Source organism: Thalassophryne amazonica, chromosome 12 (genome assembly GCF_902500255.1).
Source record: "Thalassophryne amazonica chromosome 12, fThaAma1.1, whole genome shotgun sequence".
NCBI classification, from domain to species: Eukaryota; Metazoa; Chordata; class Actinopteri; order Batrachoidiformes; family Batrachoididae; genus Thalassophryne; species Thalassophryne amazonica.
Genome location: NC_047114.1, coordinates 32,112,100 through 32,137,986, shown reverse-complemented (window position 1 = coordinate 32,137,986; position 25,887 = coordinate 32,112,100). Strand labels below are relative to the sequence as shown.

The 25,887-nt window shown below is 45.3% G+C and overlaps 1 protein-coding gene across 2 annotated transcripts in view; it reads left to right on the top strand.

Annotated features, from left to right (window-relative positions):
- The first annotated feature begins 5,465 nt into the window (after window positions 1-5,465).
- The window catches only part of gk5 (glycerol kinase 5), a 59,859-nt gene continuing 39,437 nt past the window's right edge, over window positions 5,466-25,887 (top strand). For both annotated transcript variants that reach the window (XM_034183943.1, XM_034183944.1), the window contains exons 1-2: window positions 5,466-6,123; window positions 9,029-9,122. In XM_034183943.1, the coding sequence (XP_034039834.1) occupies window positions 5,965-6,123; window positions 9,029-9,122 (253 nt within the window). In that variant the 5' untranslated portion in view covers window positions 5,466-5,964. The remainder of the gene's footprint in view (window positions 6,124-9,028; window positions 9,123-25,887) is intronic.

Sequence of the window (25,887 nt, the reverse complement as noted above, 5' to 3'; positions counted from 1 at the left end):
TCTGTCAACCTTGTACATTGAATCATAACTTCAACAATTTCTCTGTTTACAACTCAGCATATTTTTTCAACACTTTTCTTTCTTTTTTTTCAACTTTTATACATTTGTCTCAGTGCACTTCACTACATTTCCTCAATCAATCTCTTTGGTCTCACAATTTGTCTTTGTGAGCTTCTACTCTGTGTCACCTCAATCTGTTCGTTCCTGTCTAAGTTCTGATTGTCTGCCATTTGTGGTTGTTCTGTCTGGTTTGGCATGTCACTTGTGTCACTGTCCATGACTCTCATTTCTGTCTGAGGCACTTTCAGTAAGTGACGTCGGTTTTGCCTCATTGTTTTCCCATGCTCTGTGATGACTTCATATGATCTGGGAGTTGTTACTTTGACTACTTTAGCCAGTGGTCCCCATTCTCCATCACATCTCACTCACACTATGTCCTCATGTGCAAGTGGTCTCAGAGGCCGTGCTGTTCTGTTGTACAGTTCAGTTTGCCTCTCATCACGCCTCACATCTCTCTTTTCCATCTGATGAGATGCTGATGGAAGTCACTTCCTGAGTTTCCGGTTCATGAGCATTTCTGCTGGTGAAAGTCCATTCTCCAGTGGTGATGCTCGGTAATTCAGAATTGTAGTCTTCTGCATTGTCTGCAGCCTTTTTCAAGATGCGCTTCACAATTTGCACTCCTTTCTCTGCTAACCCATTTGACTGTGGGTACAGAGGGCTTGAGGTCACATGTTTGAATCCATATGTGTCTGCAAAGTCTTTGAAGCAGAAGTCTTTGGCCCGTTATCGCTTACAACAGTCAATGGGATTCCATGGCGTGCAAACATAGTCTTTGTATGTGCAACCACCCGTTCTGCTGTTGTGTCACTCAACCCTACAAACTCAGGGTAGTTTGAATGATTGACAGATAGTCCTTGCCCTTTAGCTGGAATAGATCCATGCCCACTTTTCTCCACGGCTCTTGAGGCTTGTCATAAATGGTAAATGGACTGCATTTATATAGCGCTTTTCCATCTGCATCAGACGCTTTACAATTATGCCTCACATTCACCCCGATGTCAGGATGCTGCCATACAAGGCGCTCACTACACACCAGGAGCAATAGGGGATTAAAGGCCTTGCCCAAGGGCCCTTAGTGATTTTCCAGTCAGGTGGGGATTTGAACCCATGATCTTCTGGACTCAAGCCCAACACCTTAACCACTAGACCATCACCTCACCTCCCAGGTCATGGGGCCTCATCCTTTAGCTGCTGGTATCTGTGGCGCTGGCAGGTCTCACAGCGCTGCACATATGCCTCAATGTCCTTGTGCATGCTAGGCCAATACAACACATCATGTGCATGTCTTTTGCACTTCTCAATATCCAAACGCCCCTCATGCACTAATTTGACCATTTCAGCTCTCATGGAGGTAGGTATGACTATCTTTGTATCCTTTAACAGAACCCCATCTAACACAGACAGTTCACCTTTAAAGTGTTGGTAAGGCTTGTCAAGCTTAACCTGTCCTGTTTGATGTATCTGTTCCATTACTCTTTTAGTTTCTCATCCTTTTGTGTTTCTTTCACTATCTCTGCCCATTTTGCATCTGACACTGGCATGTGTACCCTAATAGAGTCAACATGGATTTGCACAGCTTCTTCTGTTGTGCTATTGGTGTTGCGCAAGCTAGCCCTACTCAGCGCATCGGCTTGCCTGGTGTAAACTCAAATGTCAGGTCATATTTCTGTAGTCTTAAGATTAGACGCTGGATGCGCTGTGGTGCGTCACCCAGTGGCTTCTGTGAGACAGCTATCAGTGGTTTGTGATCGGTTTCTAGTATTACTGATCGTTCATACACGTATTTGTGAAACTTCTCACATCCAAACACTGCGCCTAGAGTCTCCTTCTCTATTTGCGCGTAATTTCTTTCTGTGCTTGTCATGGTGCACAACACGTATGCGACTGGATACCACTCTGTATCATGTTTTTGCAAAAGCACAGCTCCTAGGCCTGCTTTGGACGCGTCTGTGGACACTTTCAACAGCTTGTCCTGATCATAGAATTTTAGCACTGGCTCCTGTGTTAGACTGCTTTTGAGCCACTCCCATTCTCTGGCATGCTCTGCCATCCACTGCCACATTGTATCGGTCTCTAACAAGCTTCTGAGAGCTCTTGTGTTAGCTGATAGATTTGGGATAAATTTCCCCAAGTAATTCACTAGCCCTAAGGCTGCCTGTAAGTCATTTTTGTCCTGCGGTACTGGCAGCTCTGCTATAGCCCGCACTTTTTCGGGATCTGGTTGCACGCCTGCCCCAGATAATTTCTCACCAAGGTACGTAATCTCCTGCACCCCAAATTGGCACTTATTCTTATTCAGTTTCAAACCTGATTTTTGCGCCTGTGTGAGAACTCTGGCCAGTCCCTCATCATGCTCCGCTTTTGTTTTTCCCCAGACTACCACGTCATCGATAAAGACTCCTACCCCTTCTATTCCATCGAACAGTTGCTGCACGGTTCTATGAAAAACCTCAGGGGCTGAGCTAATCCCAAATGGCAATCGTAGAAAGCAATGCCTTCCGAATGGCGTATTGAATGTGCACAATTTAGAGCTTTCCTCATCAAGCACTATTTGGTAAAACCCAGATGAGGCATCTAGTTTTGTGAAATAGCTTGCTCCACTCATTGTGCTGGTTATGTCATATTTTGTCGGTAGCCTGTAGTGCTCACGCTGTATCGCCTTATTTAGATCTTTAAGATCTATGCACAATCTCAGATCTCTATTTGGCTTCTCTATGATAACCAAGGAGTTAACCCATTCAGTAGGCTCTTAAATTTTTCTGACGACTCCTTCTGCTATCAGTGAGTCTAATTTTTCCCTCAGCCTCTTTTTAAGAGCTACTGGCACTGTTCTTGCTGGATGTATGACTGGGTCTGCATTCTCCTTAAGCCTAATTTTATGTTTGCCTGGTAGGCAGCCTATGCCATTGAACACCTCTTTGTATTCCTTCACCCAGTCAGTGCTTTTGGGCCTACTTGTAGTAGCCTCTGTGTTTGCACACTCCCTTAGTGGGTATTGGCTTATCATCATATGTTCTCAGATTAATCTTTTTGTCTTTTACTTTCGGTTTGTTTTTCAGTCTCTTAAAGTCTTTCATTGGCAGGATGTTTACCTGCGCACCTGTGTCGAGCTTCAGTGAGACGTCTGTGGCATTCACATCCAAGCACGCAATCCATTCATCACTTGAAGCACTCTTCTCACCCTCGATTGCATCCACGAAGAACGGCTCCTCCTCGCTGTCGCTCTTCTTCTCCACGAGTTGCACCCTCTTCTTCGAGAAGCAGCTCTTTGCGAAGTGGTTCTTTCCGCCACACTTGCGGCATTCCTTCCCGAAAGCTGGACACTGTTTCGGCGCGTGTTGCATTCCACACCTTTTACAGTTCCTGCTCTCTTTCCTGGGTTTTGCATCCTTTTTCTTTGCATGCAACGTTGCTTTCGGTTTCGCTCACTGCACTGCATCGACCCCAACAGTTTCACTTTCTTTGCTGCTGAAAGTCTTTAGTTGTGCCTTTGCACTCTCAGACGCTTGGCAAATCTGCATTGCCTTCTTTCAATAATTGCATCCGGAATTTGTTGTCTTCGACCCCGATTACAATTTGGCCTCTTATCATTGAATCACACAATGTTCCGAAGTTGCATGACTGACTTTTCAGGCGTAGGTCTGTGACATACTGTTCAATCAATTCTGACTCTTTCTGAAGCCTGTTCCTGAACACATACCTCTCGTACGTTTCATTCTTTCTCGGTGTGCAATAATCCTCGAATTTCTTCATCACAACATCAAACGTATCCTTTTCGTCTTCCGTGAAGACAAATGTTTTGTACACATCTAATGCAGCTCGCCCTGCCACTGTTAGCAGTAGTGCTATCTTCCTTTCCTCGTTTCAAAGACTGATACCTAGCGAATAAAGTTCAAAACTTTGTTTAAACGCTTTCCAGTTCTCGTTGACATTGCCCGTCAACTTTAACTCTTCAGGTTGTCAAATAAAGTTCATCTTTGTCGTCGGTTTGAGATATTTATCCTAGTACCATGTAATGACGAGACATACACACCGAGTATCAGTCAGAACGTTTACTGGTAACTGCTGGACTCACTCGTGTACAACTGCTTATATTACCAGGTCATGGCCTGGGGTCATACTGCCCACTTGTGGTGAAACATATAACTTCACATATCAATACAAATGTGTTCAAAAGTGGCCCTTTAATCTAGGGCTGTTTTGTGGGGAGCCACCCATGCCCCCTTCCCACATGAATTCACCCCTGGCTTGCTGTTTGAGCAGGAGTATGGATAATGTTTATTTATGCAGAATACATGACCAGCTTGATAGGTAAGAACATTTTATCAGTGTTTTTTTAACCTCATGTCAACCTCAGAAAGAGACTAGGTGCATTTGGGTGGAAAAAAGCCTTAGTATTTGTAATGCATTGTAGATCAGCTGTTTTTATGGAGGAGACACATAGCGGCGTTTTAAAGAAAAATGTGCAAAAATGCCTTTATAAAACCATAGCTCTGAGCGTCACCGCACAGCGGCTACGGCTTTGTGCTTGCAGCTCACTGAAAGCGGGTGAAGTGGGCACTAACCGAACCCCAACCTCCCTTTACCGACAGGCTGGTTTTAATGCTGCGATCAACCCACAATAAAAAAATAACACAGTGATTTAGAGAAGTAACTTTCATCTGATTTGGAAATATTAACACACTAGATTAGTTATTACTGAAAAAAAGAGGTCAGATTAGAGTACCTAACGCATTACTAAGTCACGTTACCAGCATCACTACCCAGTGGACACTCCAAGAGGCAACACCCTACTTGATTCATTGCCAAGGTGTCACGATGCGGATGAGGTGCTGGATTTTGACACCTTACTGCAACTGCATTGACATGGAGGCTCATGCATACTGCTTATCATAACAGAAGAAAAAGAAGCATGAATCCCTGTCACAAAAGAAGCAAACGTGAAAAAACAAAACAAAATGGTGACAAGCAATGCATAATGCAGTCTGCAGCCTCACAGCTAGATGACACTAAATTCTACACACTGTACCTTTAAATCTATGCCAATGCAAGAGTCTTGAAAAACAATTCTTTAGCCATAGCAACGCAACACAAATACGTATTAGACGTAGAATTATTTGAGGCCAGCGCACCTGTAGTACCGCCATCTGTCCACTAGATGGCACCATCGTAGTGTGTAGTCTCCGGCGTTTTTACAGGTTCATTTGGTTCCAAATTTTTAAAAATTTTGATTTAATGTTTATCTCTGATATGTCGCAATTACAGAGAAGTCTTGCAACATTTTAAACCAGTTTTTTTTTTTGTTTTGTTTTTTGTTTGTTTTGTTTTAATGAACTACAACATCCATGATCCTTACCTACGAATTGCGCATGCGTCGATTGTACGGATGCCGGGAGAGTGGTGGCGGTGACGTTTTCGTGACAACACCAGACGCCTTAAGCTGGTTTGTCCGTGTAACTAAGTGTCCCGTATGGCATAATTAATTACATATTGGCATTTTGTGTATTAAATTAAGGCGGTGAGTGATATTTCAAGTTGCAGCTCGCTAATGGTATAATTTTTAGTTTTAGCCAAGTAGCCAGTTAGCTTGAGTTTATTAAACTCCGACAGGATACAATAACATGATTCATTGGTCGTTGGTCTGATTTGTGTTATTTACTTTTCTGACGGCGCCTCTTTTTTTTCTTTGTTTTTTTTATTTACACATTAATACTTAAGTAAAGTTGAGTAATCGACTGACTCAAACAGGTTGGACTGGAATCTGAAGTTGGGGTCCGAAGGTCAGAGACGGTGTTAATATAACCGCGGTGTGATCGCCTCACCGGGTCAGACACGGTGCTGATAAAACCTCAGTGTGATCCCTCAGGCTGTAACATGGCCAATATCAGCTGACCATGGACCATGTGGGAGTGCCAGGACATATATCACAGGGCGATGGAAAGTCAGAGGAATGGGTTCACGAAGAAAAGCTTCATTTTGGCAGTGGACGTTGGCACAACATCAGTCAAATGTCATGTGTATGACAAGAAGGCAACAGTCCGAGGATCATGCACTGTCAAGGTATTCAAATCTCACTCTGGTTTCTACACAACACACCAAATCAATGACCGCTTTATAGGTACACACGTTACATGCCATATAGACATGGTGAAGACAACTTGCTGAAGTTCAAAGCAAGCATCAGAATGGGGAAGAAAAGGGATTTACTCTAAATGACTTTGAACTTGGTGTGCCAGATGGGCTTATCTGAGTTTTTCAGAAACTGCTGTCTACTGGGGTTTTCAAGCATTAACCATCTTTAGGGTTTACAAAGCGCGTGGCCCGTGGGGATCCATGGGCTCTACATTGGGGAGCATTTATAAAATAGGTAGCTAACATTTTTCAAGGGCGATAATAAATTATGCAAAGTTTCTATAATGAGTTGAAATGGCCTGTGAGTCCAGAATGTTTTTAGAACCTTAGACCTCAACAGTTTTTAGTAGAACTCAACCCTTTTATTTCCTGTTAATTATGTAATTTTTTTTTATGTTAATTTACCGTCTTGATGTATTTATAAATTGTTTAGGTTCTTCCTATCATATACACACTGTTATTGTTATCGTTATCATCAGTATTATTATTATTATTATTTTTTTTAATTTTATTATTGATTTTATTTTGTCATGGCCAAGTGGTTAGTGCACTTGGTTTCAGTGCCTAAGGTTCCCTGTTCAAATCCCACCCTTGCCACATTTCACCACATAATGTGGAGTTGCGTCAGGAAGGGCATCCGGTGTAAAACATGCAAATTCAACATGCAGATCCACCTTGAATCTGCTGTGGAGACCCCGAGTGCAAACAAGGGAGCAGCCGAAGGGACTTACTTGTCTTTTGATTTTTAAATGGACCACAATAGAAATAAATGTTTTCACTTTGTTGTGTCATCCATGTATTTTTTTTACACATTTACAATTATATTATGTACTTAAACTGAACTTACTAAATTAAAAGCACGCACACACTCATGCTTTTAATATAAAGATGATTTACCACCCCCCTGCTGGAATAGCATGTTAACTAATATCAGTAGGTTCTCCAAAAATGTTAGTCCTATCAATGGTCCATTTTGGCGGTGTTCATCCTTGACCCAAAATACATAAGCATACCAAACGGAAAATGTCAGGTGTCCACTGTTTCTCCATGATCGAATTTACACATACGCATGGAGAACTTTTTGTCTTTTCCGCATTCTGCCTCAAGCAGGTGCTTTTAATTCTAGACACAGACAGATGGTGGCAGAAGACATCAAATGCAATACACTTCTCACTTATGGTACCAGCAATGAAACTAAACTAACTAACTAACTAAACTGACTAAACCAATTGAACAACAAAAACACAATTCAATAACACCAACAACACTGTTAAACTAACATGCACCACAATAACAACATTTAAAACCCCAAACTGCCATGATGCATTGCAGCACCACATTCATTGTTTATTAGTTAGCTAAAATTGATCATTTCTCCAAAAATATTTGTCCTATCAACTTTCCCTTTTAGCAGCATTCATCCTTGACCCAAAATACATAAGCATACCAAACGGCAATTGTCAGCTCTCCCTGGATTCTGTGATCGAAGCCATACGCGCGCGCACACACACACACACACACACACACACACACACACACACACACACACACACACACACAGAGGCCTTGTGTCAGTGAAAAGCTGGATGTCCAGCAATTTTTTTTACATTTAAATTCAGACAAGGCCAAAATTATTGTTCTTGGTCCAGTGAAACATGGCATCAGTTTGACCAGCTAATGCTTAACCTAGGTTCATGTGTCATACATCACACTGACAAAGTAAGGAACCTTGGGGTGATTTTTGATCCCACATTGTCCTTTGACCTACACATTAGCAATATTATGAGGGCTGCTTTTTTCCCACCTGAGAAATATAGCGAGGATACGTTCCATCCTGTCTATGGCTGATACAAAGACCTTGATTCATGCATTTGTCTCTTCTAGACTGGATTACTGCAATACTCTATTTTCTGATTTACTGCAGTCCAGCATTAAGGGTCTCCAACTCGTTAAAAATACTGCTGTCAGACTTTTGACAGGAAGCAGAAAGTTTGACTACATTACAACCATTTTGGCATCTCTTCACTGGCTTCCTGTCTCTGTGAGATCTAATTTTAAGGTTCTGCTATTAACCTATGAAATTGTTCACGGACTAGCACCTCCCTACTTAGCTGACCTAATTAATCCCTACGTACCAGCCCAGGCTCTGCGTTCTTTTATGGGACTTTTATGCCAAACATTCCTCTATTTGATCCATGATCAAAATGTAATCAGTGTGCGCACTGCAAAATCTTTTTAAAATAAGATGGGAGAGGAAGGAGTGAAAATGAAAAATTAAGCAGTCACAGCCCTTGCGGTCACGGTCGTTAAAACAGGTGCGATGTCAGGCTAGGGGGAGGATTCACAGCCCCGCAGAGGGCTCTGATCTAAAGTGGTTGTTTTTGGTTCATCAGACCCATGGATATGTGTGAAACTTAACACTATATTACAGTGCAGGCAGCAAGCAGCATTTTGTTAATAATCACAGGTCTTGAATAAAGGGCTGCCTCATTTAGGCACCAGGTCTGAGCACAGTTTGAAAAAAATAAAACACCGATTTTGTACCTCTATTGTGACTAGACACATCCACATTGCTCTGTCTTCTACATGTGAGGGGTTTTTAATAGAAATGAATTGCAATGTGATGGAACGTTTTGTCCGATGTGAGTGAAAGTCTGTTATACCAAATCTGGTATATAGAGTGTTTATTACATGGAAAACCATAAAAAACATTGAGAGTTTTGCTTTTGTCTGGTGAGTGTGAGTATCCAGTTTATCTGATGACAGCTTTTACTGTTTGTGATTATGCAATGCTGACTTACAAGATCTTTGTTGTGATTAATTCCTGTTCTAGATTGTTCCTTTGTATCCAGAGACCGGTTGGGTGGAGATGGACCCAGATACACTATGGAAAGGTTTTGTTTCTGTGGTCAAAGGAGCTGTGAAAGGTACATCAGGACCAGCTATTGTATGTCACACTCATGTGGTTTGACTGAATGTTGTTAAAACTGAAAATGAGAAAGTAATAATTGTATTTTTTACTTGGTGTCAAAAGAAATTGTTCTCTATGGGTTCTAATGCTTTACACTTTCACTTTCCATTTGAAATCCGTCTTGTGGAATTCCCACATCTCAGTATCCTGTACAGTTTCTTTTGACGCCATGATGAAAATGAAAGTAGCCAAAGAGTGAATCCTAGCAGAAGTAGGTAAGAAAGATCTCAGATCAAAAAAATAAAAATCCCTGCCGAATGTTCTTTCTGAACCCTCTATTCAGCAACAAGTGACTCAGCTCGATACAATTATAACAGACCATGATTCAACAAGGGTGTTCACTTTTTTAGCCACAGACATTTCAAATGTTCCCTGTTACTTGTCATCATAATGTCATAGTATCACATTCAAGATTGTACAATACAGGTTATGAAGTTTCTTTTCTTGTGGTGTAATTTGTGTTAAAATATGTGCTGAAATGCAGGAAATGGCACATAAAAAAAAAAATGTCTGGGGAAGCATCCCCCTGTTAGTCAGGCCTTACTCGTTCACAAATCCACACCCACCCACCTTAAAAAAATCCTGGCTCTGCCTTTGCTAATGGCGATTTGAAAGTGAATGTGATACATATACAGTATTTACCCATAACTCAGAGGCTGTCAGAGTGCCCCTCACAACATTTTTAGGGAATGTTGTTGACACCATAAGCTAACTTTGACAAGAAGTTTAAAGGGTATATTTTTTGGTGGAGTTCACAACTGATTTCAGTTCATTGTAACTTACTTCTGTTTGATGCTATATAAAAGATCAGAAGGATCCATGTATGCAGGCTTTGACAAGTAACCCTAGTGCTTACCCTATAGTGGTAGTTGATTGGCACACATATAGCTTTACAAATCTATGTTCCATCCTCTCGTTACAATTGGGATTAGAGTTTGTGTGATATTTACAATCTTTGGAAGCAAAATGGAGCATTCACTTGTGACTTCAAGTGCTTCGACTGGCCGAATAACACCTTCCAGTTCCTGGTAGCCTGTACACACAGACAGTTCTGGCTCATGATATTTGGCTATATGGAACAAACTGCCCAACAGTTGTTATGGTGGACTACACCTAAGAAGACTGTATCAAGTATCATTAATTTGATTTCATTAGCGTTTCAGTATTAAACTAACCATTGTCTGTCAACAGAATGCGAGAGCGAGATGCAATTTTTTTCTTCCCTGTTACTGCTTCCACTGCAGCTGTTGTTTTTTGTTTTTCATGTTTTGCCTACAGTAAGTGAACTACATGTGCAGTAGGATTTGGGCTCAATGATTGACTTGTTCTTTGGACAAACACCCCTTTTATTTGCTTTAAAAAAGTATCAGTTTGTTTTTGCCGGGTGCTTCGGGTCATTGTCCACTTTCACTGTGGCTCATGTTCTGCTGAGTTTTAAGAGCCAATATTTTTAAAGTTCAGGCAGGTTTACATTAGGGTGTGATTCAAGCCGACTTGGATTTCAACGAAACTTGGCTCAGAGATGGAACATACCAAGAAACGAACTTTCACAAAATTTCTAGACCGAACAGTTACCTTGCCAGGGTCATTAAAGTTCAAGGCAAAAATACGCAAAAACTGATATTTCATTAAATTCCCATCTTTCAAGTGGTGTAACATTCAGCGCAATCAGGTCCCCAAGCTAGTTTAACTATCAAATGACATAGGGAGGCAAACTCTTTCATCTTATATACATATATGGTTGGGGGATCAATGGCGCTGAATGTAGGGGGCACTCAAAGTTTGGTCATTTTGCAAAATTGGCTGTATTTAAAGGCCCATAACCCTCTGCACAATTAAGACCCCAACCAGATTTCTATGTTATCAACAAATATAGGCCCTACTCTATCAAATGCAACTGAAAAAGCATTGAGGTATTGATGGCGCTGGCCACCAGGGGGCGGCAAAGTACTCAACATGCCCAATTTTGAGGAAGTTTAGCGTCCGCACCATGAGCCTTTTTTAACAAAATTTGCAGGAGTGGATAAACCAACATCTCTACTTTATATAACAGTTGACAGAATTTTGGGGACTCCTCTTATATTGATTTGATACCCCTTTAAAATCAGGTGCTCAAAATTATTTCTATCTTTTTGTTTTTTGTTGTTATTTATTTATTTGTTTATTTTAATCAAGTTGGCTTTGCAAAGGGACTATATGAAACGCTTCCATTCTAACTTTTACGCTTAAATTTATATCATGATATATACCCTTACCGTGAAGGGATTCAATTTATATCGTGATGCGAATTTTAAGTCATATCGCCTAGTGCTCCTGGCTGAAAACTCCAAAATTTGGCCTCTGAGGACCCAAAAATAAAAATTACAGTAGGCACAATTATAATACATAAAATGAAAGCTGTTCTATGGATTTCAGAAATTTGGTATTTTACAAATCAGAACAAAAGTCTGAATGAGAGTATTGAAATGCCTGCATTCTTAGAAAATACACTTCGATAAATCGTTCTTTCCAGGCAGTTTTTCTTGGCACATAAAACAAAAATAGGCTTACTGTTATCAATCCTGGTTTTCAAACTTATAAACATTCATAAATATTATCAAAATGTCTCATAAAATGTGTTAGGCTTATATTTTTGGCAGAATAGATGCTTGAATATTAGTCCAGGGCAATTTGTACATTTCATGTTGATGAAATGGGCAGACATCTTTCATTAAAATGAAATAAAAATGGTTCTTGATCTAATGGACTAAAATTTGATTTAATCTCATAGAACTGACATTTTGCCAAAACTTTGTCTAGTACTTGATTTGTTTGTTTGCTTTCCCACATTGATTTGATGAAACAAATACATAGTTACCTTACTACAGTGGCCTGCATCCTTTCCCATCAAAACAGATATTTTTGTCCTGAGCCAAATTTGTCTGGAGCCACAAAATATATTTGATTTTTAAAAAGAATGAATGAATTAAGATAACACAGCTAAATACATTTTGTTTGTGTGTGTGTGTATGTATGTGTAGATAGATATAGTTAGTCATTTTTTTGTATACAACTACAAATTAGAAATAGTTGGGATGATATGATATGGAAAATGTTGGTGGACAACTCCCCACAAATCCAAATGTATTTTAAATATAATTCTCTTGCCAGGAGGCTGCAAAATAATAACCATTTTGATTTCTGGAAAGAGGTCAAAGTTCTGAATAATTGTAAAATATTTTTTGCCATCAAACATTGAGAATATATGTGGTCCACAAAAAATTCTTGAGGTGTGGTATGAGGATTATTTTGAGTTACTTAATTGTGTTAAAAGTAACTTTTTTGTAGTTTATAATGTTACTTCTTGTTGTGTGGGCCGCTGAAGAGGAGGTACTGCTGGCCCACCACCACCAGAGGGCGCCCTGCCTGGAGTGCGGGCTCCAGGCACCGGAGGGCGCTGCCGCCTCACAGGAGCAGCCTGGGTGACAGCTGTCACCCATCACCTAAGACAGCTGATATCAATCAACAGGGAGGTATATCAGCAGGACGGCATCTCCACCTCATTGCCGAGATATCGCTCTACCAAGGAGGTAACGAACTCAGCCAGCCATACGGATTAATCCATTGTTGCTTGTGTGTAAAACGACTGAAGACCGAAAAGGACGTATTTGGATAAGTACTCTTATTCCCACATTACAGCGTTGTTTCTGAGTAGAGGTGGAGGTGGTGTTTTCCACCCCACGTGTTGTTGGGTGCAGCCGCACCCAAATCTGACTGTTTCTGTTCCTCGCCAGCAGTACCGGATCCGACGAGCGGAGGCAGTGATCACCTGGGAGTTCGGGACTTGGCGGCTCCAGTATTCCCGGGGTTCGGTGGCAGAGGAAATCGGGTGGTTCCGGTTCGACTTGGACAGACGTCTCCTATCGTCGAGCCTGCCCACACGACACCGTTGGAATTCGACTTGTGACCAAAATTGTAATTTGTTGTGTTTGTTGTGCGTGTTCACAACAGTAAAGCTTTGTTATTTGACTTTCTTCATTGTCCGTTCATTTGCGCCCCCTGTTGTGGGTCCGTGTACTGACACTTTCCCAACAGGATATCTCGGCCATCGTCATGGATCCCGAGGGGCGTCAACCGGCTGTTGAACGGCCAATGGAAGAACAGGACGCGCAGGCGTCCGCAGGAGGGGTAATCGGTGAGTTGCAGCGGATCCTCACCGCTTTCACGACTCAGTTAGATTTGATGACCGAGCAGAACGTCCTCCGGGCGCCGCTGCGGCTCTCCTTCCCGTAGACCCTGTACGCAACATAGACGTTCCACTGGTTGTTCAACGACCCCTCCCACCTTCCCCGGAAGCATACATAAGCCCCCCAGAGCCGTACGGAGGCTGTGTGGAGACGTGCGCGGATTTTCTTATGCAGTGTTCGCTCGTCTTCGCACAGCGTCCTGTTATGTACGCGACCGATGCTAGCAAGGTAGCTTATGTAATAAACCTGCTTCGCGGTGAGGCACGCGCTTGGGCTACAGCGCTCTGGGAGCAGAACTCACGGCTCCTCCAGACATATGATGGGTTTGTGAGGGAGTTCAGAACAGTGTTCGATCACCCCAATAGAGGAGAAACCGCTTCAACAGTGCTACTGTCAATGAGACAGGGGCGTCGGAGCGCAGCTGCCTATGCAGTCGACTTCCGCATCGCGGCTGCGAGGTCCGGCTGGAATAGCACTGCCCTCCGCGCCGCCTTTGTAAACGGACTGTCATTGGTTCTTAAGGAGCACCTGGTGGCTAAGGACGAACCGCGGGATTTAGATGGGCTTATCGATCTGGTCATACGATTAGACAATCGGTTAGAAGAACGTCGTCGGGAACGAGACGAAGGGCGTGGCCGGGCACGCGCCGTCCCTCTCCCTTCCGGTTCCGACCGCGTCCTGCCTTCCCCACGCTCCACGGCTCCGGCGCTCCGTGTGGCTGCAGCTCCCCCTGCTGACGAAGCTATGAACACGAGCAGGGCAACATTTAGGGCACCAGATGCACAGAGGAGGCAGGCCCACGGAGTATGTTTTAATTGTGGCTCGACAGAGCACCAAGTGAGAGACTGCCCCGAGCGGTTAAACACCAACGCCCGCCCCTAGAGACTGGGCTAAGGGTGGGCCGAGACATTCACGTGGGACACACCCACATTGCCACACGACTCCCAGTTACGATCCTTTATGAGGAATCAACCCTGAAGGCCCCAGCACTGGTGGACACGGGCTCTGAAGGGAATCTGTTGGATAGCAGATGGGCCAGGGAGATAGGGCTTTCTCTGGTGGCGCTTACCTCGCCTGTGCAGGTGCGAGCACTAGATGGCTCCCTACTCCCTCCAATCACGCATAAGACACCACCTGTAACCCTGGTGGTGTCCGGAAATCACCGGGAGGAGATCGAGTTTTTTGTGACTCCTGCTACCTCCCGAGTGATTTTGAGGTTTCCCTGGATGTTGAAACACAATCCCCGGATCGATTGGCCGTCCGGGGTAGTGGTTCAGTGGAGCGAGACCTGCCATCGGGTGTGTTTAGGTTCCTCGGTTCCTCCCGGCTCCCAGGCTAAGGAGGAGGTCAGAGTCCCGCCCAATCTGGGGATGGTGCCGGTGGAGTACCACGACCTTGTCGACGTGTTCAGCAAGGATCTGGCGCTCACCCTTCCCCCCCACCGTCCTTATGATTGTGCCATTGATTTGGTTCCGGGCAGTGAGTTCCCGTCCAGCAGGCTGTACAACCTCTCACGGCCTGAGCGCGAATCAATGGAGACCTACATCCGGGACTCGTTAGCCGCCGGGTTGATCCGGAATTCCACCTCCCCGATGGGTGCAGGTTTCTTTTTTGTGGGTAAAAAAGACGGCGGTCTTCGTCCATGCATTGATTATAGGGGACTGAACGAGATCACGGTTCGCAACCGATACCCGTTGCCCCTGTTGGATTCGGTGTTCACACCCCTGCATGGAGCCCAAATCTTCACCAAGCTCGATCTTAGAAATGCGTATCACCTGGTTCGGATCCGGAAGGGAGACGAGTGGAAGACGGCATTTAACACCCCCTTAGGTCACTTTGAGTACCTGGTCATGCCGTTCGGTCTCACAAACGCTCCCGCGACTTTCCAAGCGTTGGTTAATGATGTCTTGCGGGATTTCCTGCACCGGTTCGTCTTCGTATATCTGGACGATATACTCATCTTTTCTCCGGACCCTGAGACCCATGTTAAGCATGTACGTCAGGTCCTGCAGCGGTTGTTGGAGAACCGGCTGTTTGTGAAGGGCGAGAAGTGTGAGTTCCACCGCACGTCTTTGTCCTTCCTGGGGTTCATCATCTCCTCCAACTCCGTCGCGCCTGATCCGGCCAAGGTTGCGGCGGTGAGAGACTGGCCCCAACCCACAAGCCGTAGGAAGCTGCAACAGTTCCTCGGCTTTGCAAATTTCTACAGGAGGTTCATTAAGGGCTACAGTCAGGTAGTTAGCCCCCTGACAGCCCTGACCTCGCCAAAAGTTCCCTTCACCTGGTCGGATCGTTGCGATGCCGCGTTCAAGGAGTTGAAACGGCGTTTCTCGTCTGCACCCGTTCTGGTGCAGCCCGATCCTAGCCGCCAGTTAGTGGTTGAAGTGGACGCCTCGGACTCAGGGATAGGAGCCGTGCTGTCCCAGAGCGGGAAGACCGATAAGGTCCTTCACCCGTGTGCCTATTTTTCCCGCAGGTTGACCCCGGCCGAACGGAACTATGACGTCGGCAATCGAGAACTCCTTGCGGTGAAAGAGGCTCTTGAGGAGTGGAGACATCTGTTGGAGGGAACGTCCGTGCCATTCACGGTTTTCACTGACCACCGGAACCTGGAGTATATCAGGACCGCCAAGCGGCTGAATCCCAGGCAAGCCCGCTGGTCACTGTTCTTCGGCCGTTTTGACTTCCGGATCACCTACCGTCCCGGGACCAAAAACCAAAAATCAGACGCTTTGTCCCGGGTACATGAAGACGAAGTCAGAACGGAGTCGTCGGATCCCCCGGATCCCATCATCCCGGAGTCCACTATCGTGGCCACCCTCACCTGGGACGTGGAGAAGACCGTCCGGGAGGCCCTGGCACGAAACCCGGACCCCGGAACCGGGCCGAAGAATAGACTCTACGTCCCACCAGAAGCTAGGGCTGCGGTTCTGGACTTCTGTCACGGTTCTAAGCTCTCCTGTCATCCTGGGGTGCGAAGAACCGTGGCAGTCGTCCAGCAGCGCTTCTGGTGGGCGTCCCTGGAGGCCGAAGTCCGGGGTTACATCCAGGCCTGTACCACCTGCGCCAGGGGCAAGGCCGACCACTGCAAGACATCGGGATTGCTACAGCCGCTGCCCGTGCCTCATCGCCCCTGGTCTCACATCGGCCTGGATTTTGTCACGGGCCTTCCGCCGTCCCAGGGAAACACCGTCATCCTCACGATAGTGGACCGATTCTCCAAGGCGGCCCACTTCGTGGCCCTCCCGAAGCTACCAACGGCCCAGGAGACAGCGGACCTCCTGGTCCACCACGTCGTCCGTCTGCATGGGATACCATCAGACATCGTCTCCGATCGCGGTCCCCAGTTCTCTTCGCACGTCTGGAGGAGCTTCTGCCGGGAACTGGGGGCCACGGTCAGTCTCTCGTCCGGGTATCACCCCCAGACCAACGGGCAAGCAGAACGGGCCAACCAAGAGATGGAGCAGACCCTACGTTGTGTGACAGCCGCGCACCCGACGGCCTGGAGTACCCACCTGGCCTGGATCGAGTACGCCCACAACAGTCAAGTATCATCAGCCACCGGCCTCTCCCCTTTTGAGGTGTGTTTGGGGTATCAGCCCCCGTTGTTTCCGGTGGTTGAGGGAGAGGTCGGTGTGCCCTCGGTCCAGGCCCACCTACGGAAGTGCCGTCGGGTGTGGCGTGCCGCCCGTTCTGCTTTGTTGAAGGCCCGGACGAGGGCGAAGACCCATGCAGACTGGCGGCGGACCCCGGCTCCCACGTATCGTCCTGGGCAGGAAGTGTGGTTGTCCACCAAGGACATTCCCCTACAAGTGGACTCCCCGAAACTACAGGAATGATACATTGGTCCGTTTAAAATTCTCAAGGTCATCAATCCCGCCGCAGTGAGGATTCATCCAGTATTCTATGTTTCCAGAATCAAACCTCATCACACCTCACCCCTCTGCACTCCGGGTCCGGCACCACCTCCTGCCCGGATCATCGACGGCGAGCCGGCTTGGACTGTGCGCCGGCTCCTAGACGTCCGACGGATGGGCCGGGGTTTTCAGTATCTGGTGGACTGGGAAGGGTACGGCCCCGAAGAACGCTCCTGGGTGAAGAAGAGCTTCATCCTGGACCCGGCCCTCCTGGCCGACTTCTACCGTCGCCACCCGGACAAGCCTGGTCGTGCGCCAGGAGGCGCCCGTTGAGGGGGGGGTCCTGTTGTGTGGGCCGCTGAAGAGGAGGTACTGCTGGCCCACCACCACCAGAGGGCGCCCTGCCTGGAGTGCGGGCTCCAGGCACCGGAGGGCGCTGCCGCCTCACAGGAGCAGCCGGGGTGACAGCTGTCACCCATCACCTAAGACAGCTGATATCAATCAACAGGGAGGTATATCAGCAGGACGGCATCTCCACCTCATTGCCGAGATATCGCTCTACCAAGGAGGTAACGAACTCAGCCAGCCATACGGATTAATCCACTGTTGCTTGTGTGTAAAACGACTGAAGACCGAAAAGGACGTATTTGGATAAGTACTCTTATTCCCACATTACAGCGTTGTTTCTGAGTAGAGGTGGAGGTGGTGTTTTCCACCCCACGTGTTGTTGGGTGCAGCCGCACCCAAATCTGACTGTTTCTGTTCCTCGCCAGCAGTACCGGATCCGACGAGCGGAGGCAGTGATCACCTGGGAGTTCGGGACTTGGCGGCTCCAGTATTCCCGGGGTTCGGTGGCAGAGGAAATCGGGTGGTTCCGGTTCGACTTGGACAGACGTCTCCTATCGTCGAGCCTGCCCACATGACACCGTTGGAATTCGACTTGTGACCAAAATTGTAATTTGTTGTGTTTGTTGTGCGTGTTCACAACAGTAAAGCTTTGTTATTTGACTTTCTTCATTGTCCGTTCATTTGCGCCCCCTGTTGTGGGTCCGTGTACTGACACTTTCCCAACACTTCTTCTAAGAACATGGTGCCAGTGGCGGGTGATATTTATGAAGCTTGAGGATAACAAGGCTTGTGGTATGGATCATGTCACAGCTGAACACTTAAACTATGCCAGTCATAGACTTTGTCTTTTACTTTTCATGCACTTTACTTTTGTTTGTTTGATCCATAGTGTCCTTCCAGATACTCTTGTCTCTAGTTTTAGTACCTGTCATTAAGGACAAGGCTGTCTTATCTTAATAGTATGGATAATTATAGACATATTGCCTTTACACGTGTCCCCTCCAACATGATAGAGAGATTTCGATTTGCAAGGCTGGAAAAGTTTATCACCACTTTTGATCAGTTTGGTTATAAAAGAGAACGTGGCGCTGATATGTGCATTTATGCTCAGAAAGAAAAAGCTGCTCAGTATCAAAGTCAAGGTTCCACTGTATTCATGTGTTTTATGGACAAGTCCAAGGTATTTGACAGACTCACATCATGGAAAATCATTTATGAAATTGTTTTCTAGCTGTGTACTAAAGCATATCATGAGGATATATATATATAATATATATATATATATATATAATATATATATATATATATATATATATATATATATATATATATATATATATATATATATATATACACACACATTCATTCATTCATTCATTTCGGTATGTAAATCAAACAAGCCATGATAAATGGGGTAATATTCGGGACCATAATGGAAATTCGTTTTGTGCTTTATTGTGCTACCATAGGGAATTTTATATACTGTACTGTTTTTACACACATGTATTTTATTGCCAAAAAAAAAGAAATTCTGTCAACCCTTTTTGCAGCCAGTGGTGTTCAACAAGTTGAAATCCTGTCACCTATAATATTTTTGCCCCTGTTTGGTTATTTGTTTGTGAACAGCCTGCAATTTTTTATTTATTGTTATGAAACTTTTACTGAACATTCATATCCTGATAGGCAAGAACTGGTTTAATTTTCAAGGGCATAGATCAAAGGACAAAGTGAGGAAAAATTTTGAAAAATTGGGGAAAAAAAACCCCTATGTTACGGTTGGACAACCGGGTTGGGATGGTTGACCCAAATGCAGGAGCAGTAAGGCAGGCAAAGAGGTTTAAACAAGAGTTTATTAAACAAAGGACTGTGCAGTGGAAGGACTAAAGGAGGATGGACCATGAGGACTTGACTGACGGGACAGACAGGGCAATGAGACAGGAACTAGAACCAGGGAAGTGAGCCTGTGGAGCTGCTGGGACTTGGATAAACTGCGGGGGAGAATGAGAGGGCAGGTGAGACAGTAAAGGTGCATTTGGGCTCCCATCTGGGAATGAAAAGTCAAAACTAAACTCTGTCCGTTCTGAGGTTCAGTTCAAATCAACGTTCAGTTCATTCAGGTTTTCAGTTCGGAATCAAAGTCTCAGGTCATTCCGGATTGGAGTTTAGATCAAAGTGCAGGTCATTCAGGAGTCCAGTTCAGATCAGAGTTTGGGATTGAACTCTTGTTCATTCAGGATTACAGTTCCACATGACACACCCTAAAGGTGGGCACATGTGACAGACCTACAGAGTCAGATGACAGCTCCAAGTTCCAGGCTTAGATGCATGCAGCAATGTAGCAGCTGAGTGAAGCGCTGTGTGTGATTACATACCAGACAGAAAACAGAATATGTCAAGGTTAAAGCGAGAGACAGAAAAGCGTGACGTGAAAAAACCCATATGATCCACTTTACATAACTGAAATAATATATTAAGAACAGGAGCTCATACTGCAGGGAAAAACACAATTGATAACGTTATCATTTGAAACCTGGAGTATCACAGTAGGGAAAAACACGACATGTAACACACTGAGCCTGGAAAATCCTGAGAGGAAAAGACATGACGGGTTACACACTGCGCCTGGAAGCGACAATGAAAAAACACAGACAGATACTTTTGTGGACATGGGAGCCCACAGCAGAAGAGTTACGACAGGAGCACGGAGACTTCAGTCCGGAAAAACACAGCAGGAAAAGTTAATGAGCTCAGAGGTTGACGTCGGGAAAACAACAGACAGTGACATTAATTCCAAACCTGGTGACAGGACACCAAACAAAGAACACTACAACAAAACACAAGACCAGATTACCGGCTGGGAGCGATGGCATGGCACAGCTGGGAACCCGTGGCAACCCGGTTCCAACCCAGAGGAACGCGGAGGTTCTTCAGGAGGAAAACAGCAGATGTAGGCTGTGGTACGCAGTTTAAGCAATTGTAGAAGTAGATTCTGGCCCCCGAACCCATGACACGTCTGGGGTTAAATCTGGAGCGGTGATGAGACGGGATGAGCGTCAGCTATGAAAATGTCGATCAGCTGTGAGACGCCGCCCTGTCAATTCCACATGCTGACTTGACAGATGGGGCGGAGCCCAAGTGCAGCTTGACAGCTGAGAGCAGAGCCCTGACGTCACACACAGCAGACGCACCAAGCCACCAGCAACTTCACCCAACAGCTCCACCTGAAAACTCAGAGACAAAGACAACCAGCAGGCCAAGCAGGACCAGGGGCAAACCACAACACCCTATCTTTAACATTGAACGAATTTTCAAAAATTCATACTTCTGTCAAAAAGATAAAATTTATTTCATATTTGAGAGCCTTATGCATTCTTTAGGGCCCCTTCACACATAGCACAAATAAGTAGGAATCAGGGCGAATCACGGCAAAACAGCCCGAATGAGTGAAGCACGGAAACATCAAGCCGACATTGGAAGGGACACATGGTCGGATAGGCATGAATGATACCGCTGCGACGGTTTTGGGCATGCGCATGAGCGCGCACAAAATTGAACACAGTGCGAGCAGCTGGAACGTGTGGAACCACATCGCGCAGCTGCTGTGGAGAAACAACAGTAAAAACTACACACCATAAAAAACAATGCAATGTCCAGTATTTAATCCCTCTTATCGAGTGGACAATACAAGTATGATCCCTCTGTGCATCTGTATGTGACCCATGGTCACAGACATACAGTCATGAAATGACATTAATGAAGCAGTGTGCTCTCATTACTGCAAACACCGGACACCGATAGATGAGATATTGGTGTATAATTAGTGAAAATCACTTGGTTGATATAAATAATAAATAAAAGGGGACCCAATACAGAACCCTTCATTTAAATAACCCTGTTTAATAAAAAACAGATGCCACTCACGGGTTTCGAACCTGCAATTTACAAAAGCTCTTATTAACAGACTGAACTTTACCACTGCCGTACAGTTGCTGTCCTATAACAGGACCATGGAATGCTTAAAATCAGTAAGGAGATAAAAGTATGTTTTCAAAAATGAGAAATGTATGGACACACGTGTCGTGTCGGGTCGGCCTGCAGCCTGCTGAGATGCGCTGTATGTGGCCGCTGCAGCCTGGTGCAAAGGCGAAAGATGTATTTCCACGTGAGGACAGCAGGCAGAGACACGTGCCTCACAGAGGAGAGTTGTAAGTTCATGTCCTTCAAAATACGGTACGTCCAGGAGCAGAGATCTCAACAACAGCTGCTCTTGGCAGACACGCCCCCTTGTCCGTTCAGCGCCCAGACCATCTCTGGTCACTCTCTGTTTCTGTGTTATGTGGTCATTCATTTTAGTTATTTGTTATGTAATTGAGTATGTAGGTATTGTCGTAATTATTTATATACCTGTCCTGGCGGTGGTCTCTGTGTTTTTAATGTGACACATTATGTGCACTGAGCTGTCATTTCCAGCTGTCAGTGTGCTGCGATCAGCTGACAGGCGCCTCGCCGTGCTGCTTGTGATCATGTCTGTACATACATATCAGCATTTTATGCAAGTGTGCCCCCCCTCCACCCGCATGCCACATTTGTTGGTGGAGTGGGGGAGCGCGAAACACACACGCCACATGTGTGTTGGTTTTTGCAACACCACATTCGTGGGGGCACTTAGACAAATTTCACAGCCAGGTCAACAGTGATCACCTCCTCACTATTTTCATGCTAACAGCACAAATGTCCACACATTTTCTCAGTGCCCACCCTTACCAAAAAGTAGTACATGCAGGTATGTTTCAAGTATACTTCCAGTTTACTTTTTATATACTTATCAATACTATTTTTTGGTAAGGGCAGTGAGCCGTGTTGGATGTTCGTGTGTGCCACGTGGAATTTGGCTGACACCTGCTGCGAGAGGGATCAGATGGGCTCTCACAGGGCACACTGTCTTTCAGCCGCTGGTGTGCACGAATAATTGTAGGGACAGGTGTGCGATACGTTAAAGGCGGCTCAGATTTTTCATGAATGGCATGCAATTCCTCCTTTGTGTGCTAGTCGGCTTCAATCATGTTATGTGTGAAGGAGCCCTTATCAACTGACAAAGTTTGATCCAAATCTGATCTGTTTTGTTTACAGATTTTGTGGCCTTTAAATTGAATATTGAAAACCCCATTTAATGTATATTTTACGTTATATCTTAATCACCCTTACCAAAAAATAGTACTGATAAGGATATAAAAAGTAAACTGGAAGTATACTTGAAACATACTTGCATCTACTACTTTTTGGTAAGGGCAAACATGCCCCAATCACTCTCATATTGGAAAGTGAGGTGCAGACTGGCACTCACTGTCACCCAACAAAGTTCGTTCCAGATTGTGGATTTTGTGGACATTTGAATTTAATATTGAAAAGCTCATTTGGTGTACATTTTGCAGTATATCTCAACCAAAAGTGCCTCAATCATTCTCGTTTTCTGTTATGGATTTACAGACACCACCAAAATTGGATGAAGGTTCCAATTTTATGCCTGTCTGTCTGTCTTCCGGTTATCAGTCATACCCCCATCACACATACGCCGACTGAGGCCCAGTTGCATCAGAATGACACATCCAGCCACAATCAGGCAATATTGAGGTACAGTCTGAAGACCAACAGACTAGGGCTGAAACGATTAGTCGAGTAATTCGAATAATTCGATTACAAAAAAATGCTCGAGGCAAATTCTGTGCCTCGAAGCTTCGTTTAACGTTGTAGTACATATGCCAGGCCTGTGTGTGGCGCTGTAACGTCCCCAGAAACCAAACAGAAGAAGACTAGAGCAAGCGCTAATCAAATTAGCACAATAGCTACAGCTTTCCAACGCGACAAACAGAATGAAATAAAGTCTTTTATGAAAAAGACGGTCCACGCTGATCATCTCAAATAGTTTACTGTGCATTTAAAGCAAAGCAGTGTGTTTTGTTTTTGTTTTTTAAAAAACAACACAGTTTCGTCCACTGGCCGCTCTACGTGTGGCGGCCGACTGCTGCCTCTCTACCCGGTGTGAGCGGCTCTGCACTGCCCTCACACAGCTCCGTCCCGGCCACAGAGTCTCTGGAAGAAGTCCACGCTTTCTTCTGCGTTTTGCTTAGATTCGTAATAAGTGTTTCGCTTTTTAATTTTCGCTTTTTTGGGCAACATACAATGCTTCACAAAAACGGGAACAAATAAAATAATAATAATAAAAAAACTGACTGCGAAGCTGCATGTTCAACCTCCAGCTGAAAATGAAATGCATTGGCTGAATCGCAGTGTTAAAAAGAAATTCATGCAAGGACCCAGTCCACCACCTTAATAAATCAATCAATAAATAAAAATGGTTGCATTTTACAAGTTGGGAAAACAAAAAAAAAACAAAGCCACAACCCATCACCATTTGAGCAAAATGTCAAGACTTTGGCCTGACTTTGGCTGAGCTCCTGACACCAGGAAAGATCCAAAACTTGATGTGAAAACATAAATAACTACCCAGGAAAACAGGGATACACTAAATTTGACAATCTCCGTGATGACGCAGTGACATTGTGCCATTACATAGGGAGAGCCCTGGACTGTTAATGTTTTAAAAAGCAAAAGTACTTTTTATCCGATTACTCGATTAATCGCCAGAATAATCGATAGAATACTCGATTACGAAAATAATCGATAGCTGCAGCCCTACAACAGACGGTGGTCTGTGAGCATCTACATATTTGGTCCCATTTGCTCAGCTGTCCCAAGTGTGTTACACATGTTCAAAACATGTGCCCCTCCTGGTGCAGCCTTCGCCCACTTTGCCTCAATTCGGATGACGGACTGCTTCAAGTTTAGTGCACATAAACAAAGTCAAATGTGTATGTGTTGTCTTTAATTCTGATGTGTGCCATTATTACGGTAAACAAGTAATAATTGTGGATTAATTGCTGTATCTTGTCTGAGGTAATTGGAATGTAAACGTAATTTTGTTGTTGTTGCACTCATGTAATGACATCCATCCATCCATCCATTTTCTTCCGCTTTATCCGGAGTCGGGTCGCAAGGGCAGCAGCTCAAGCAAAGCCGCCCAGACCTCCCGATCCACACACACCTCCCACAGCTCCTCCGGGGGAACCCCAAGGTGTTCCCAAGCCAGCCGAGAGATGTAGTCCCTCCAGCGTGTCCTGGGTCTTCCCCGGGGCTTCCTCCCAATGGGACGTGCCCGGACCACCTCTCCAGCGAGGCGTCGAGGGGGCATCAGGAAAAGATGCCCAACCCACCTCAACTGACTCCTTTCGACATGGAGTAGCAGCGGCTCGACTCGGAGCTCCTCCCAAGTGACCGAGCTCCTCACCCTATCTCTAAGGGAGCGCCCAGCCACCCTGCGGAGGAAACTCATCTCGGCCGCTTGTACTCGCGATCTCGTTCTTTCGGTCATGAGCCAAATCTCATGACCATAGGTGAGGATCGGAACGTAGATTGATCGGTAAATCGAGCACTCTTGGTGCCATCGAGATGCGACGCACATCTGACGCAGTCTATATACAGTTTTTGCCTTATCTGATCACAATCTGTATATCCTGATGGCATCAAAACAACAAATGATCTGATTGAGCTCTGAGATCAGTTGGTTACAACAAAGCCTGCTGGCATATTGTGCCACGGATGTCCACCTCCACTGGACCCCGTGGTCTCATGCGCAGTAATGCGTCATTGCGCATGTCAGGCACGGAGCTGAACAGATCTCACCACCATCTAAACTCTGTAGGAGGTGTGACGTGGAACTGTATCCCAGCCCATGACATTATTAAACATGAACCTCCAGCACGGAACCAGGACAGCGCAGAGCGCACAGGATGCAAACCACAGCCTGTGGTGAAAAGCCTCTCACCAGGCTGCTGTGTGCTGCAAATAATCACGCATAATTAAATCCCATGTGATAATCCAACCGAACATCACAATGTACAGCATTGCGTTGTGGAACTGAAGTAAGCAAAAAAGAAAAAAAAATTAAAGTTCGTAGGAAAGGCTGCGTCTGATGCATGGTGTGAAAGCTGCAAATGTGTCCAGTGGCACGTGCACACATGCGCCCTGCACACACGCGCACTGCGCAGTCACGCACACGTGCACCCCACACACACATCGGACTGGAATTGTCACTCAGCTGTGTGCGTGTGTGTCTTCATAATGGCTGCATGAGCCACTAAGCGTGCGCGTGGGGCGCACGTGTGCGTGTGCCACTGGACACCTTTGCTGAAAGTTTGCTGGCAGTGGGCCAAGCAGTCACACCATGCATCAG